Here is a 15,548-nt window from a genome sequence, read left to right on the forward strand (position 1 = left end):
GTGCCATACAGGAGACCTGTCCTTTTCAGTATTCACAGTAGAATTTTGAGAGACGGATTTAATGAGCCTATGCTTCCATTATGGGTATTATAACAGTTTGACTGTTCAAAAAAAAAAACACAAAGGCCTACCATTTGTAAAAGTAGACACTCCAGGGTATATCATAAGGTGCATATTGTGCCTTAGCATGCCCCCATTTTTTCACCAATATATGCCAAAGTATGTGGTAAAAAATAATTTTGTGCATTTTTTGACATAAGGATTGCATTTTTGCTGGGCATTTTGTATATTTCATATGTGCCACTAAGTTCAAAACCTCCAAATTATGCTCAGCTAAGTCTTCTGAGTAAAAAGACATCCCCAATGAATGTCTTTGGCACTATTTTGTGAAGCTACAGTGGCATATTGGAGACCAAGCCATATCAGTTTTTACAGAACTTTGAATTTTGACGCTGGGCCTATGTGCAATTTCCAAGCATCTTCGCAGGTTTTAAATGCAAACTACCCCACAAAGGCCTACCATTTCTTAAATTAGACACCCCAGGGTATTTCAAAAGGCCTATTTTGAACCTTAGCGTGGGATCATTTTTCCGCTAGCTTGTACCAGGTGTAGTGGTCATAAGCGTTTTTTCTGCCTTTTTGACACACAAAGTGAGTTTGCACAGTATATTTTGCAAACCTTATGTGTACCACCACTCTATAATACTTTATATGCTGCTCAGCTATGTCGGCTGAGTACAAAAATACCCCCGTATGTACCTTTGCCAGGTATATGTGGACATCGGAGGGGCACATTTGGGACACAGCCATTCCATTTTTTTTCAAACTTTAAATTTTTACGCTGTGCCCATGTCCCATTTTAGAGTATTTTACCAGGCTATATAATCCAAATACCCCAATAAAGCCATACCATTTCTTAAAGAAGACATGCCAGGGTATTTCAAAAGGCATATTTTGAACCTTAGTGTGGGATCATTTTTCCGCTAGCTTGTACCAGGTGTAGTGGTAATAAGCGTTTTTTCTGCCTTTTTGACACACAAAGTGAGTTTGCACAGTATATTTTGCAAACCTTATGTGTACCACCACTCTATAATACTTTATATGCTGCTCAGCTATGTCGGCTGAGTACAAAAATACCCCCGTATGTACCTTTGCCAGGTATATGTGGACATCGGAGGGGCACATTTGGGACACAGCCATTCCATTTTTTTTCAAACTTTAAATTTTTACGCTGTGCCCATGTCCCATTTTAGAGTATTTTACCAGGCTATATAATCCAAATACCCCAATAAAGCCATACCATTTCTTAAAGAAGACATGCCAGGGTATTTCAAAAGGCATATTTTGAACCTTAGTGTGGGATCATTTTTCCGCTAGCTTGTACCAGGTGTAGTGGTAATAAGCGTTTTTTCTGCCTTTTTGACACACAAAGTGAGTTTGCACAGTATATTTTGCAAACCTTATGTGTACCACCACTCTATAATACTTTATATGTTGCTCAGCTATGTCGGCTGAGTACAAAAATACCCCCGTATGTACCTTTGCTAGGTATATGTGGACATCGGAGGGGCACATTTGGGACACAGCCATTCCATTTTTTTTCAAACTTTAAATTTTTACGCTGTGCTCATGTCCCATTTTAGAGTATTTTACCAGGCTATATAATCCAAATACCCCATAAAGCCATACCATTTCTTAAAGAAGACATCCCAGGGTATTTCAAAAGGCATATTTTGAACCTTAGCGTGGGATCATTTTTCCGCTAGCTTGTACCAGGTGTAGTGGTCATAAGCGTTTTTTCTGCCTTTTTGACACACAAAGTGAGTTTGCACAGTATATTTTGCAAACCTTATGTGTACCACCACTCTATAATACTTTATATGCTGCTCAGCTATGTCGGCTGAGTACAAAAATACCCCCGTATGTACCTTTGCCAGGTATATGTGGACATCGGAGGGGCACATTTGGGACACAGCCATTCCATTTTTTTTCAAACTTTAAATTTTTACGCTGTGCCCATGTCCCATTTTAGAGTATTTTACCAGGCTATATAATCCAAATACCCCAATAAAGCCATACCATTTCTTAAAGAAGACATGCCAGGGTATTTCAAAAGGCATATTTTGAACCTTAGTGTGGGATCATTTTTCCGCTAGCTTGTACCAGGTGTAGTGGTAATAAGCGTTTTTTCTGCCTTTTTGACACACAAAGTGAGTTTGCACAGTATATTTTGCAAACCTTATGTGTACCACCACTCTATAATACTTTATATGCTGCTCAGCTATGTCGGCTGAGTACAAAAATACCCCCGTATGTACCTTTGCCAGGTATATGTGGACATCGGAGGGGCACATTTGGGACACAGCCATTCCATTTTTTTTCAAACTTTAAATTTTTACGCTGTGCCCATGTCCCATTTTAGAGTATTTTACCAGGCTATATAATCCAAATACCCCAATAAAGCCATACCATTTCTTAAAGAAGACATGCCAGGGTATTTCAAAAGGCATATTTTGAACCTTAGTGTGGGATCATTTTTCCGCTAGCTTGTACCAGGTGTAGTGGTAATAAGCGTTTTTTCTGCCTTTTTGACACACAAAGTGAGTTTGCACAGTATATTTTGCAAACCTTATGTGTACCACCACTCTATAATACTTTATATGTTGCTCAGCTATGTCGGCTGAGTACAAAAATACCCCCGTATGTACCTTTGCTAGGTATATGTGGACATCGGAGGGGCACATTTGGGACACAGCCATTCCATTTTTTTTCAAACTTTAAATTTTTACGCTGTGCTCATGTCCCATTTTAGAGTATTTTACCAGGCTATATAATCCAAATACCCCATAAAGCCATACCATTTCTTAAAGAAGACATCCCAGGGTATTTCAAAAGGCATATTTTGAACCTTAGCGTGGGATCATTTTTCCGCTAGCTTGTACCAGGTGTAGTGGTAATGAGCGTTATTAAATTAATTTTTTAACTTTTTAAAACTTTTTTTACTTTTTAAAACTATTTTTTAAACTTTTGTTTTGCTTATTAATTTTTTTAAAGTTTCCTAAACTTTCGTAAAACTTTTTTTTACAGATTTAACATTTTTCTAAGCTTTTTCTTTTACCGTTAACCCCTAACTAGCAGTAAGCAGCACTAACAGTAAATTCCCCATTTTCCCATAACTCCCACCAACCCCAGCTAGCAAAATATTTAATTATACAATATTTAAATTAGTTAATTAAATAAATTTAACCCCTGAGGGTTAACAAATAAATAAAAGTTAATCATCAGGGGTTAAAAAAAGTTAGATCACAGTATAATACTGTGATCTGTATTTTGATCACTGTAGGCAGTGATAGACTGGCAGGGAAGGGGTTAATTTTTATTTGGACTGGGTAAAGGGTTTATTTTTTTTAATTTTTTACTTAAACGTTATTAAAACTTTTTTAACTTAATTTTTTTACTTTTTAAAGCTTATTTTAAAACTTTTTTTAACGTTAACCCCTAGTTAGCCTAACACTAATTCCCCCAATTCCCCACTAACTTCCACCCTCCCCAGCTAGCTAAATTTATAATTTTAAAATATTTAAATTAATTAATAAAATAAATTTAACCCCTGAGGGTTAAAAAAAAAAAGAATTAACCCTCAGGGGTTAAAAAAAAAATCAGATCATATTAAAATGTAATCCCTGCCAATTGATCACTGTAGTCAGTGATCAATTGGCAGGGAAGGGGTTAATTTTTTATTAATATGGGTAAAGGGGGGGTAAAGGGGGGTAGGATTTTAATTTAACTTTTTTTTTACACACCAGGGGGTAGGATCACTGAAGATCCGTCTCCCTGCACTTCACACTGAACCCGGAAGTGCAGGGAGGCGGAGGTGAGTATGCAGAGCACATGTGCCCGCTCAGACATGCTGTCAGAGCGGGCACATGTACTGGAGCAGCCCGATCCGGTGCTCCCGGTCTGCCTCTAATACAGAGGCAGACCGGAGCACCATTAACCCCACGATCGCCGCGATTGCGGCGATCTGGGGTTCATTTTACCGCGTGACGGACAAGGTCCGTCATCCGTCGTTAAGGGTATCCCCTGGATGACGGACCTCGTTCGTCACCCGTCCTGAAGTGGTTAAGGCAATGAATTGATGAGTATACTGTTTATAATGCAGCATACCACTCTGTGATATCAATTTATTTTTTGAGATCTCTAGTCCACCTGTCTTTTGCCTTGGGGATAGTGACACCTTTAATAGCTTGTATTATAACAATACATTTCAAAAGTAATTTTGTATCCTTTCCAAGTTCAATAATATTGTTTAATTTGTCCACTATTTCATTAAATTTTGTTTCTATATATTGAGGTCTTTAAAAAACTTTTGATACTAATATAATTAAATATCTCCTGCTGTGGAATATTATACGATTGTTATGAATTTTTAAAGGTTTTAAAGCTTGATTGATTCCAGAGCATGGAGATTTTGTTAATCCTCTGTTGGACCCATTGAGACAAATCCAAATTTTCTAACATATTCATCAGGTGTGTAAGGGGATTTAATACTATCCTTGGGATTTGTAGTTGTCAAGGTGCATAAGTACTACATGCATTAAGGAGAGGCTCTGTAGTATAGATCGATGTTTGGAAAACCAATCCCTCGCTGGTTTTTATTAAGGTGTAGTAAATTAGCACTTATCCTAGGTCTTTTATTTAGCCAAATATATTTTGAGAAGGCCGTGTGTACCATCTTTAGCCCAGGTGTGGGCTATTTTAGGGGAACCATTCTGTTGCTCTACATAATTCATTTTCTGCACTTTCAGAGTGTAATGGTGTTATGGAGACAGGTACTGAGGCAAGTGGTGTTGTGAAGAGAGGCACTGAGGCTAGTGGTGTTGTGGAGAGAGGCATTGAGGCTAGTGGTGTTGTGGAGAGAGGCACTAAGGCTAGTGGTGTTGTGGAGAGAGGCACTGAGGCTAGTGGTATTGTGGAGAGAGGCACTGAGGCTAGTGGTGTTGTGGAGGGAGGCACTGAGGCTAGTGGTGTTGTGGAGAGAGGCATTGAGGCTAGTGGTGTTGTGGAGAGAGGCTTGGAGACTATGGTGAGGCCTAATAAAAAGCAGTTGTTGTTGGGGGATTCCATCATAAGAGATGTGGAGATGGACAATGGTGGTCTTGTGAGATGTCTTCCTGGAGCTACTGCTCACAGAGACAGGAGACGTATCTGTAATACTGTTAAGCGAGCAAAGCAGGAAGGCGAATTGGATGTACTTGTCCATCTTGGGACAAATGACTTGGCTTGCAATGAGGTTTCAGAGGTTAAGGAAATTTTTAGTGTTTTTGCCAATGATATACGGCAGGTTGATTCCACACTGTCTTTCTCTGAAATTCTGCCTGTGCATAACACTAAGAATGACAGGCGGATGCGTATTAGGGTCTTTAACTTGTGGCTTGGTGAATCGTGTCGGGAGCAGGGATTTGGCTTTATTTCTCATGGTAGCTCTGTTTGGAATGGAAATAAACTGTACAAAAAAGATGGTTTGCATCTTTCTCAAAAGGGAACAAATGTTCTCAGTGAGCAGTTCAGAGGTTTTGCTAGGATGTATTTAAACTAGGAGGGGGGGGCAAAAGGGTGATAAAACATCAATCCAATTGTCCCCCAAAACAAGGTCAGAAGGTGCCTGTAGCAAGTCTGTTAAAAAATGATAAGCTTAGAGTCATGTCTGCAAATGCTCGCAGTTTAGGGAATAAGATCCATGAACTCGTGGCAATAATGGCAACTGATAGTGTAGATTTAGTCGCTGTTACTGAGACATGGTATAATGAGAAAAATGACTGGGACACAGCAATACCAGGGTACTCTTTATATGGAAAAGACAGGGAAGGTGGGGAAGGCAGGAAAGGTGGAGGGTTGGCCCTGTATGTGAAGGATAGCATAAAATGTAGCCTAATAAAAGTTAGTGAGGCGAACATAGAGTCCGTTTGGGTTACGTTAGAATTTGGTAATCACACAGTAACTTGTGTAGGTGTGATTTATAGGCCCCCAGGACAAATTGAAGAGTTAGATAATCTACTAGTTGAGGAAATAGCTAAAATGACAATGAAGGGGGAAGTTATCATCATGGGTGACTTTAATCTTCCTGATGTGAATTGGAAAACAAAAATAGCTGCTTGTGCTAGGAGCAGACATATTCTAAACTCCCTACTGGGATTGTCTCTAAAACAAGTCATTGAGGAGCCAACTCGTAAAGAGGCCATACTAGACTTAGTGTTAACAAATGGAGATTTGGTATCTGATATTACTGTAGGTGAAAGTTTAGAATCCAGTGATCATCAGTCAGTGTGGTTTAATATAAGAACAGTGACTGAGTCACACCACACAAAAACAAAAGTTTTAGACTTTAGAAAAACAGACTTTTCTAAAATTAGAATATGTATAAAGGAGTCATTATCAGACTGGAGAAATTTAAATGGAGTCCAAGAGAAATGGGATTATTTAAAAGTTGCACTACTGAAGGCAACAGAAAATTACATTAGGCTTGTCAGTAAAAGCAAAAAAATTAAAAAAAAACACTGTGGTACTCCGCAGATGTGGCCAAAATAGTAAAAAACAAAAAGTTAGCATTTAGTAATTATAAAAAAAAACAGAGTGAGGAAGACAGAATGATCTATAAGATTAGGCAGAAAGAGGATAAGCAAGTTATAAGCTTCCAAATCAGAAGAGAAAATAGCACAGTCAGTAAAAAAGGGGGACAAAACTATTTTTAGATACATAAATGAGAAAAGAAAAGTAAAACAAGGATTAGTTAGATTAAAAACAAAAGAAGGGAGGTATGTAGACAAGGATAAAGGTCTAGCTGACTGCCTCAATGAATATTTTTGTTCGGTATTTACAGATGAAAATGAAGGAAAAGGACCTCAGTTAAGAAAAAGGATAAATGAGTCAATTATTACACGTGAGTTTACAGAGGAAGAGGTTCTATTTCAACTGTGAAAAGTAAAGACAATTAAGTCAATGGGACCTGATGGAATACACCCAAAGCTATTAAAAGAGCTTAGTGGTGTACTAGCAAAACCATTAACAGATTTATTTAACCAATCATTGATAACAGAAGTAGTCCCAGAAGATTGGCGAATTTTGAAAGTTTAATGAAGATTAATGAAAGTTGGCGAATGTTGTGCCCATTCACAATAAAGGTAATAGGGAGGAGTCGGGCAACTATAGGCCAGTAAGCCTTACTTCAGTAGTGGGGAAAGTGATGGAAACCATGTTAAAGGATAGGATTGTTGAACATCTAAAAATACATGGATTTCAAGATCAGAGACAACATGGGTTTACTTCAGGGAGATCATGCCAAACTAATCTTATTGATTTTTTTGATTGGGTGACTAGAATTATAGATCAGGGTGGTGCAGTAGACATTGCTTACCTAGATTTCAGTAAGGCTTTTGACACTGTTGCACATAGAAGGCTTATCAATAAACTGCAATATTTAGGTTTGGATTCCAATATTGTTGAATGGGTAAGGCAGTGGCTGAGTGACAGGCAACTGAGGGTTGTAGTCAATGGAGTATATTCGAAGCTTGGGCTTGTCACCAGTGGGGTACCTATGGGATCTGTACTTGGACCCATTCTCTTTAATATTTTTATTAGTGATATTGCAGAAGGTCTTGATGGTAAGGTATGTCTTTTTGCTGATGATACTAAGATATGTAACAGGGTTGATGTTCCAGGAGGGATAAGCCAAATGGCAAATGATTTAGGTAAACTAGAAAAATGGTCAGAGTTGTGGCAACTGACATTTAATGTGGATAAGTGCAAGATAATGCATCTTGGACGTAAAAACCCAAGGGCAGAGTACAGAATATTTGATAGAGTCCTAACCTCAACATCTGAGGAAAGGGATTTAGGGGTGATTATTTCTGATGACTTAAAGGTAGGCAGACAATGTAATAGAGCAGCAGGAAATGCTAGCAGAATGCTTGGTTGTATAAGGAGAGGAATTAGCAGTAGAAAGAGAGAAGTGCTCATGCCATTGTACAGAACACTGGTGAGACCTCACTTGGAGTATTGTACGCAGTACTGGAGACCGTATCTTCAGAAGGATATTGATACCTTAGAGAGAGTTCAGAGAAGGGCTACTAAACTGGTTCATGGATTGCAGGATAAAACTTACCAGGAAAGGTTAAAGGATCTTAACATGTATAGCTTGGAGGAAAGACGAGACGGGGAATATGATAGAAACATTTAAATACATAAAGGGAATCAACACAGTAAAGGAGGAGACTATATTTAAAAGAAGAAAAACTACCACAACAAGAGGACATAGTCTTAAATTAGAGGGACAAAGGTTTAAAAATAATATCAGGAAGTATTACTTTACTGAGAGGGTAGTGGATGCATGGAATAGCCTTCCAGCTGAAGTGGTAGAGGTTAACACAGTAAGGTTAACACACAGTTTAAGCATGCGTGGGATTGGCACAAGGCTATCCTAACTATAAGATAAGGCCAGGGACTAATGAAAGTATTTAGAAAATTGGGCAGACTAGATGGGCCGAATGGTTCTTATCTGCCGTCACATTCTATGTTTCTATGTTTCTATTTCAATTCCAAATATACTGCATTATGATCGGACCAGGCTATGGTTATTATCCTTGATGATTTTGTTAATTCTGCGACCTCAGTGTCGCCTAAAAAATAACCAGTTCTGGAATAGGCACAATGCGTTTTTGAAAAACAAGTGAAATCCTTTTCCTTAGGATGAAAGATCATCCAAATGTCCATCAGGGATGCCCTCCTTAAGGTCTGACATAATCTAGCTGCTTGGTTTATTACATTCTTATCTATTGTTTTTCCCCTGCTAATTTGTTTATCCATGGAAGGATCTTGCACACAATTAAAATCACCCATGAGTAAAACTAATCTCTGTTTAACCCCTTCAGGACAGAGTCAATAGTACACGTTCTGATCAAAACAAAACGTAAACAAAAACTGGAATTTGTGCTATATGTCTGTTCACCCGTAGTTCCCCTCTTTCATATTATATGCACCCACACTTATTATATATCATTTTGTTCAGGAGAAACGGGGCTTTCATTTCATATAAAATATTTATATATGAAACATAATTTATTATGAATAAAATAAAAAAAAACTGTGAGAAATTTTAAATTTATTTTAAAAATATGTAGTTCCGTCTCACATTTTAGCTGTAAATGTCATAATACTGTTAGGTTTTACTGCAAAAAAAATGCACATATTTGTAATCAGCGATGTCTCATGAGTACAACAGTACCCCCCATTAACAGGTTTTATGGTGTTTTGTAAAGTTACAGGGTCAAATATAGAACGTTCCATTTTCAAATTGAAATTTGCCAGATTAGTAATGTTACGTCTGAGACGGTGTGGTAGCCCATGAATGAGAATTACCCCCATAATGGCATACCATTTGAAAAAGTAGACAAGCCAAGGTATTGGAAGTGGGGTATGTTTAGTCTTTTTTAGTAGCCACTTAGTCACAAACACTGGCCAAAGTTAGCGTTCATATTTGTTTTTGTGTGAAAAAAAGCAAAAAACGAATATGGACACCACATTGAAGAGCTGTATTGTAGTGTATAGAACTCATATGCTACAAGAGATAATCTTATGCAACGACCGTGGTTATTTCACCAATTTCCTTTTAGAATGATGTGTATTTTTTACATAGTGCAAAGCAGCACATGAAGTGATTTGTGTCCAGCAAATCATGGAGGCTGTGTCAACACTAACTACTAAGTTAAGGGCAGCTTTACAATATATTGACTGGCATAACCTCTTTAGTGAAAAGAACACTGAGGATAAATGGAACATCTTCCAACAAATATTAGAAAGGTACATTTCTTAGTATGTACCATCGGGTAATAAATATAAAAGAAACAAATCAAGACCAATGTGGCTTAGTAGAGAAGTAAAACAGAGATTAAAAATGTGAAAAGAGCATTTGAAGCATGTAAATCAGACAAATCAGATGCATCATATAAAATATATAAGGAAGCCAATAATGCATGCAAAAAAGCGATTAGGTTCGCTAAACTTCAAAATGAAAAAATGATAGCCAAAGAGAGCAAACCTAACCCCAAAATATTCTTTAAGTACATGAATTAAAAAAAAAATGAAAAAATTAAAGTGTAGGTACACTAAAAACTGAAATGAGGGTGTTAGTTAATGAAGACCAGGAAAAGGCAGGAATTTTAAATAACTATTTCTCCTCCATATATATTAAGGAAGAACCCAAGGCAATAGATGTGCAAATGATTGCTGCTAAAAAAACTTGCAAAATAATTGTAATTGGTTAACTAAAGCAACTAAATAAAGGTAATATAAACAAAGCTCCAGGGCCTGACGGTATCCACCCACGAGTACTTAAGGAACCAAGTGTAGGAAAAAGTGAACCTCTGTTTTTAATCTTTCAAGATTCTTTTCTTTCAGGAAGTGTTCTGGAGGATTGGAGGAAGGCAGATGTGGTTCCTATATTCAAAAAGGGTTTAAAATCCTTGCCTGGAAATTATAGACCTGTGAGCTTAACTTCTGCGGCTGGGAAAATATTTGAAAGGTTATTAAGGGATAATATTCAAGAATTCCTTGAGAAGAACGTTTTTTTTTTTCCTTCACAGTATACATTAAGGGTTATCCCCTTCATGGATACGGTCTGGACACACTCTACTGTCCCTGTTTAAAGGATATTTTCTTTTCTGTTTTTGAACATGGTTATCAGCAAAAATCAGCATGGTTTTATGAAGCACAGGTCATGTTAAAATAACTTGATTACATTCTACGAAGAAGTAAGTAGAAGTATAGATTAGGGTGTTGCAGTGGATGTGATCTATTTGGATTTTGCCAAGGCATTTAATACAGTTCCACACAATAGATTAGTTTTCAACTTAAGGAAATCGGTCTAGATGAAAATGCTTGTTATTAGGTAGAACATTGGCTTAAAAATAGAGTACAAAGAGTTGTCGTTAATGGTAAATTTTCAAACTGGACAGAGGTGGCAAGTGGTGTCCCTCAGGAGTCTGTTCAGGGACCCCTTCTATTTAACATGTTTATAAATGATCTTGAAGACAGCATTGAAAGTCATGTTTCAGTGTTGCAGATGACACAAAACTCTGTAAAATAATACAATGTGAGCAAGATATTACTTTGCTGCAGAGGGATTAAGATAGACTGGGGGACTGGGCACTCAAATGGCAGATGAAATTTAATGTTGTTAAATGCAAAGATATGCAATTTGGCATAAAGAATGCACAAGCAACGTATACCCGTAATGGAAGCGAATTAGGGATAACAACACACAAAAAGGACTTGGGATTTGTTATAGATTTGTTATAGACAACAAACTATGCAACAATGTGCAATGTCAATCAGCAGTGGCTAAGGCCAGTAAGGTATTGTCATGCATGAAAAAGGGCATTCATTCTCGGGATGAGAATATAATTTTGCCTCTTTATAAATCACTGGTAAGACCACATATTGAATATGCTGTGCAATTTTGGGCACCTGTTCTAAAGATAAAAATGATGGCACTAGAAAAAGTGCAGAGGCGGGCTCCAAATTTAATAAAAGGAATGGAACATATCAGCTATGAAGAAAGGTTAACACATTTAAAGCTATTTAGTTTTAAAAAACCTTGCCTGAGAGGGGATATGATATTATACAAATATATTCGGGGCCAATACAAACCATTGCGTGGAAATCTATTCACAAACCAGATTTTACATAGGACACAAGGTCATGCGTTTAGCCTGGAAGAAAGAAGATTTCATCTAAGGCAAAGGAAAGTTGTTGTTTTTTTTACTGTAAGAACAATAAGGATGTGGAGTCCATACACATGTTCAAACAGCAACTAGATGCACACTTGCAAAAACAGAATATTCAAGGATATAATCTTTCAATATAGGGTAATAACTGCTTGACCCAAGGATAAATCTGACTGCCATTCTGGGGTCAAGAATGAATTTTTTTCCTAGCTTGTTGCAAAATTGGAAGTGCTTCAAACTGTTTTTTTTTTTTGCCTTCTTTTAGATCAACAGTAAAAAACAAATCTGAGGAAGACTGAACTTGATGGACGCACGTCTCTTTTCAGCTATGTAACTATGTACTCCCTACAATATGTCCAACGTTTTTGCAGAGAAAAGGGTTATTTATGGAACTGGAAATTATTGTGACATGACCTGGACCAAACAGGACAATTCAGAAAAATTACTGAACTAATTATTTTTCCCTATATTTGATCTAAAATTTGCTGGTCAATTCTAAGTTTAGTGAATAGACCTAAAATGTTACTGGTCACAAAAAAGAAAAAAGAAAAAAATCTTCAGTCACCTAATTTCTTCTCTTGTTTCTAGATATGCATTTTTATGAAAATTGTTTTATAAAATGTGAAATCTGGAAAGACATAACATATCTTACTGTGACGAGAGCAATCTCGCCACATTGCATTGGAGAAGCCTGGTTGCCCGCCTGCTGCCTTTGGACTATGGCCCTGGGAGATTGGGCCCTTTAAAAACAGTATTCGGCCATACCAGAGTGTATGTCACTCATTCTGGCCTTTAAATACTGTGGGGGAAGGATTGACACTTTTTATATGGCACTTCAGATGCAGCCGAAGTGCCGAAGTCGTCGAAGTGTCGAAGTGCCGAAGTCGTCAAAGTGGCCGCCATTCGACAAACGCCATTCGACAAACGAACGCCATTTTAACTTATGCAAACGCGGTCAGCGGTGTGTGCAGCCAAATCTATGGAACTGTTTGCGGCTACCCAATTGCACGAACACCGCTGACCCGTACCGTCTTCGACACCGCGGCTGGAGACTAAGTCCCGTTCGAAGATTCAAACGCTCGTTCGAATGGGACTTAGTCATTTTCTCGGTGCAAAATAGACCGACCGCACAGCCCAAATCCATGGAACTGTTTTGGGCATGAAAACGTGCTTGCGGTCGGTCATAAAGGACTTCCACCTAACCTTTTTTGTACTGGAGGGATTTGTATGATTTTTGAGAGTGTTTGTGTTTAAAGTATGCTGAGTGTAAATATGTAATTTTTATGAAGATTGAATGTATGGTTTTAAAGTTACAGGATATGTGAAAAACTGTATTTTTACTGTCTGTGATAATTATGTTAAACCATTGTGTAACATAATTGTATCACAGGCAGAGGGGAGGATTTTGTGTGTAAATGCTGGGAGTGTCTTATGTAATGTATGTGTATGATTGGTTATTTTGTAACACCCTGTGGGTGGTCCTACCTAAGGGAAACTGTAATAAAAGAAGGTTCTTTTGGTGCCATTAAACAGACCACTGCTTGACCCCCAACACGGAGCCTTGTCTCGTTCTTGGGGGGGATTCACTGTATGCTGATAGAGACTGATTGTCAGGAGTGTAAGCCTGACAACTTTTCCTGTTCGTAAAAAGCAGCTATTCGCGAGGTTTCGGTTCGGGAGTTTGGAGTGCTACCTTATTCCCTTGTATGCAGTTCGGGAGTTTGGTGCATTCACTTGTATTCAATTCGGGAGTTTGGTGTTCTACAGTAGCTGCCTTTATATCTGAAAGGGGAATATCGCCTAAACGGATTTTAACCCCTTGTCTGCTGAAACGGTCCGTAACACTTACCATCTAGTTTGTTTTTCTTTTTTATCCATTTTTCTATGGTTTCAGAACTAACACTTTCTGATACAAAGTCATCAAGAACTTGAGGATGTACAGACAAATATGCCTTTACTTTTTCATCTGTTAAATCTGTCAAAGAAAAAAAAAACATATGGCAAACCATTATTATATACATAATATTTGTAGAAAGAAATGTTATTAAAGTTGTTATAAGATGAAAAAGTTGCATGACAAAGATTAAAGTTTCCAAATGTATTACTTTACGCTGGATCTACACCTCATAGATAAAATATATATATATATTTTTTAAAAGTGACACTGAAATTAAAGGGAACTCTCACCTTAAGGGTTTAACCTCATCCCGACATTGGACGTATGAGGTACGTCCGAAAAAAAATGGTCCTTAAGGTATCAGGTACGTCCACAGGGAATAAGAGCTCTGGAAGCAATCATGATCGCTTCTAGCCGCTCTAACGGTATTGCAGCGATGCCTCGATGAGACATCCTGCAATGCCCCCCCTTACTGCCGTTGAACCATGTGGCGCCGCAGTGAGGCAGAGCATCGGAAGCCATTAGGCAAGCAAAAAACAACAACTTTTAAATAAATGTTTAAAAAATATTAACCCTTTCCCTCCCTCTCCCTCCATATGTACTTACCCGATCGCCACCATTCCCCTGCCGATGATCGGTCTTCTTCTATGGGGGGACAGTCTGACAGCACAGATAGTCCCCCCATTGCAAATTAGGACCCCCAGGGGCCATGTGACCGCTCTAATAAGCAAACCAGTAACCAACCTCATGCTGATAAGTTGCATTGACAACGAAACAGCTGTCCATGAGTGGTTCACTGGTTTTGCATCTTTTCCTAAATTGTGTTCCAAGCAGTTGGATACTGCAAACACATATTAAAAGGAATCCATGTTTAACCCCTTAACGCCGTTACGGCGTTCTATGCCGTCCTGCATTAAAAGGGCTTTAAAGCCGTTGCGGCGGCATAGAACGCCGTAACGGCTTGCAGCCCCTGGAGGACCAAATTACTCACCTCCGCCGCGATCCTCTTCTGGAGGGCTGCCTGACAGCCCAGGCAGCCCTCGCCCGGCAAATGAGGCCACCGGGGGCCATGTGATCGCTCTCAAAGAGCGATCAAATGGCCCCCTATAGATGGCTGTGGATCTGCCATCAGGGGGTCTGTCTGAAATATCAGACAGTCCCCCTGCTGGTGGGAAGTGTAAAAAAACAAAACAAAATAAAATAAATATATTTATATCTCTATATTTATATATTATGTATACACCGGTATGTTAATATAAGTACATATATTAGTATTAAAATACACTTAGAATGACGTTACATATATATAATATGTATATATATATATATTATATATATAATAGATATATACACATATATTATATATATATATATATATATATATATATATATATATATATATATACACACACGTATAATTACAATAATAAATTAATAAAATAAATCAAATAAATAAATAAAATATTGAAACAAAATGTAATATAAATTATATATTCATATGTAATTTCATTCTAACTGTATTTTGTTATCAATATATATATATATATATTGGTAACAAAATACACTTAGAATGACATTCTATATATATCTATCTATATATAAAATACAAATAACCACAAATTATATATATATATATATATATATATATATATATATATATATATATATATAGATAGATAAATACATATAATTACATAAAAGATTACATTAGTATACACGTAGAATTTAAATACCTATAAATGCATATATATTAAAATTCTACATGTATATTTAAGTAATCTTTTAACATAATTATGTGATTTGATTAATTAAAATTTGATTGACATGCCTGACAACACAGAGAGAAAGTGCAGAGAATTTAATTCGCAAGC

At 37.4% G+C, this 15,548-nt stretch overlaps 1 protein-coding gene across 1 annotated transcript in view; it reads right to left on the bottom strand.

Moving 5' to 3' along the window:
- Nucleotides 1-15,548, bottom strand: part of PDE10A (phosphodiesterase 10A) — a 384,873-nt gene that overhangs the window by 275,407 nt on the left and 93,918 nt on the right. The window contains exon 2 of the mRNA XM_063441228.1: nucleotides 13,630-13,755. Coding sequence (XP_063297298.1) covers nucleotides 13,630-13,755 — 126 coding nt within the window. The remainder of the gene's footprint in view (nucleotides 1-13,629; nucleotides 13,756-15,548) is intronic.

This window comes from Pelobates fuscus, chromosome 2 (genome assembly GCF_036172605.1).
Source record: "Pelobates fuscus isolate aPelFus1 chromosome 2, aPelFus1.pri, whole genome shotgun sequence".
Lineage (NCBI taxonomy): Eukaryota > Metazoa > Chordata > Amphibia > Anura > Pelobatidae > Pelobates > Pelobates fuscus.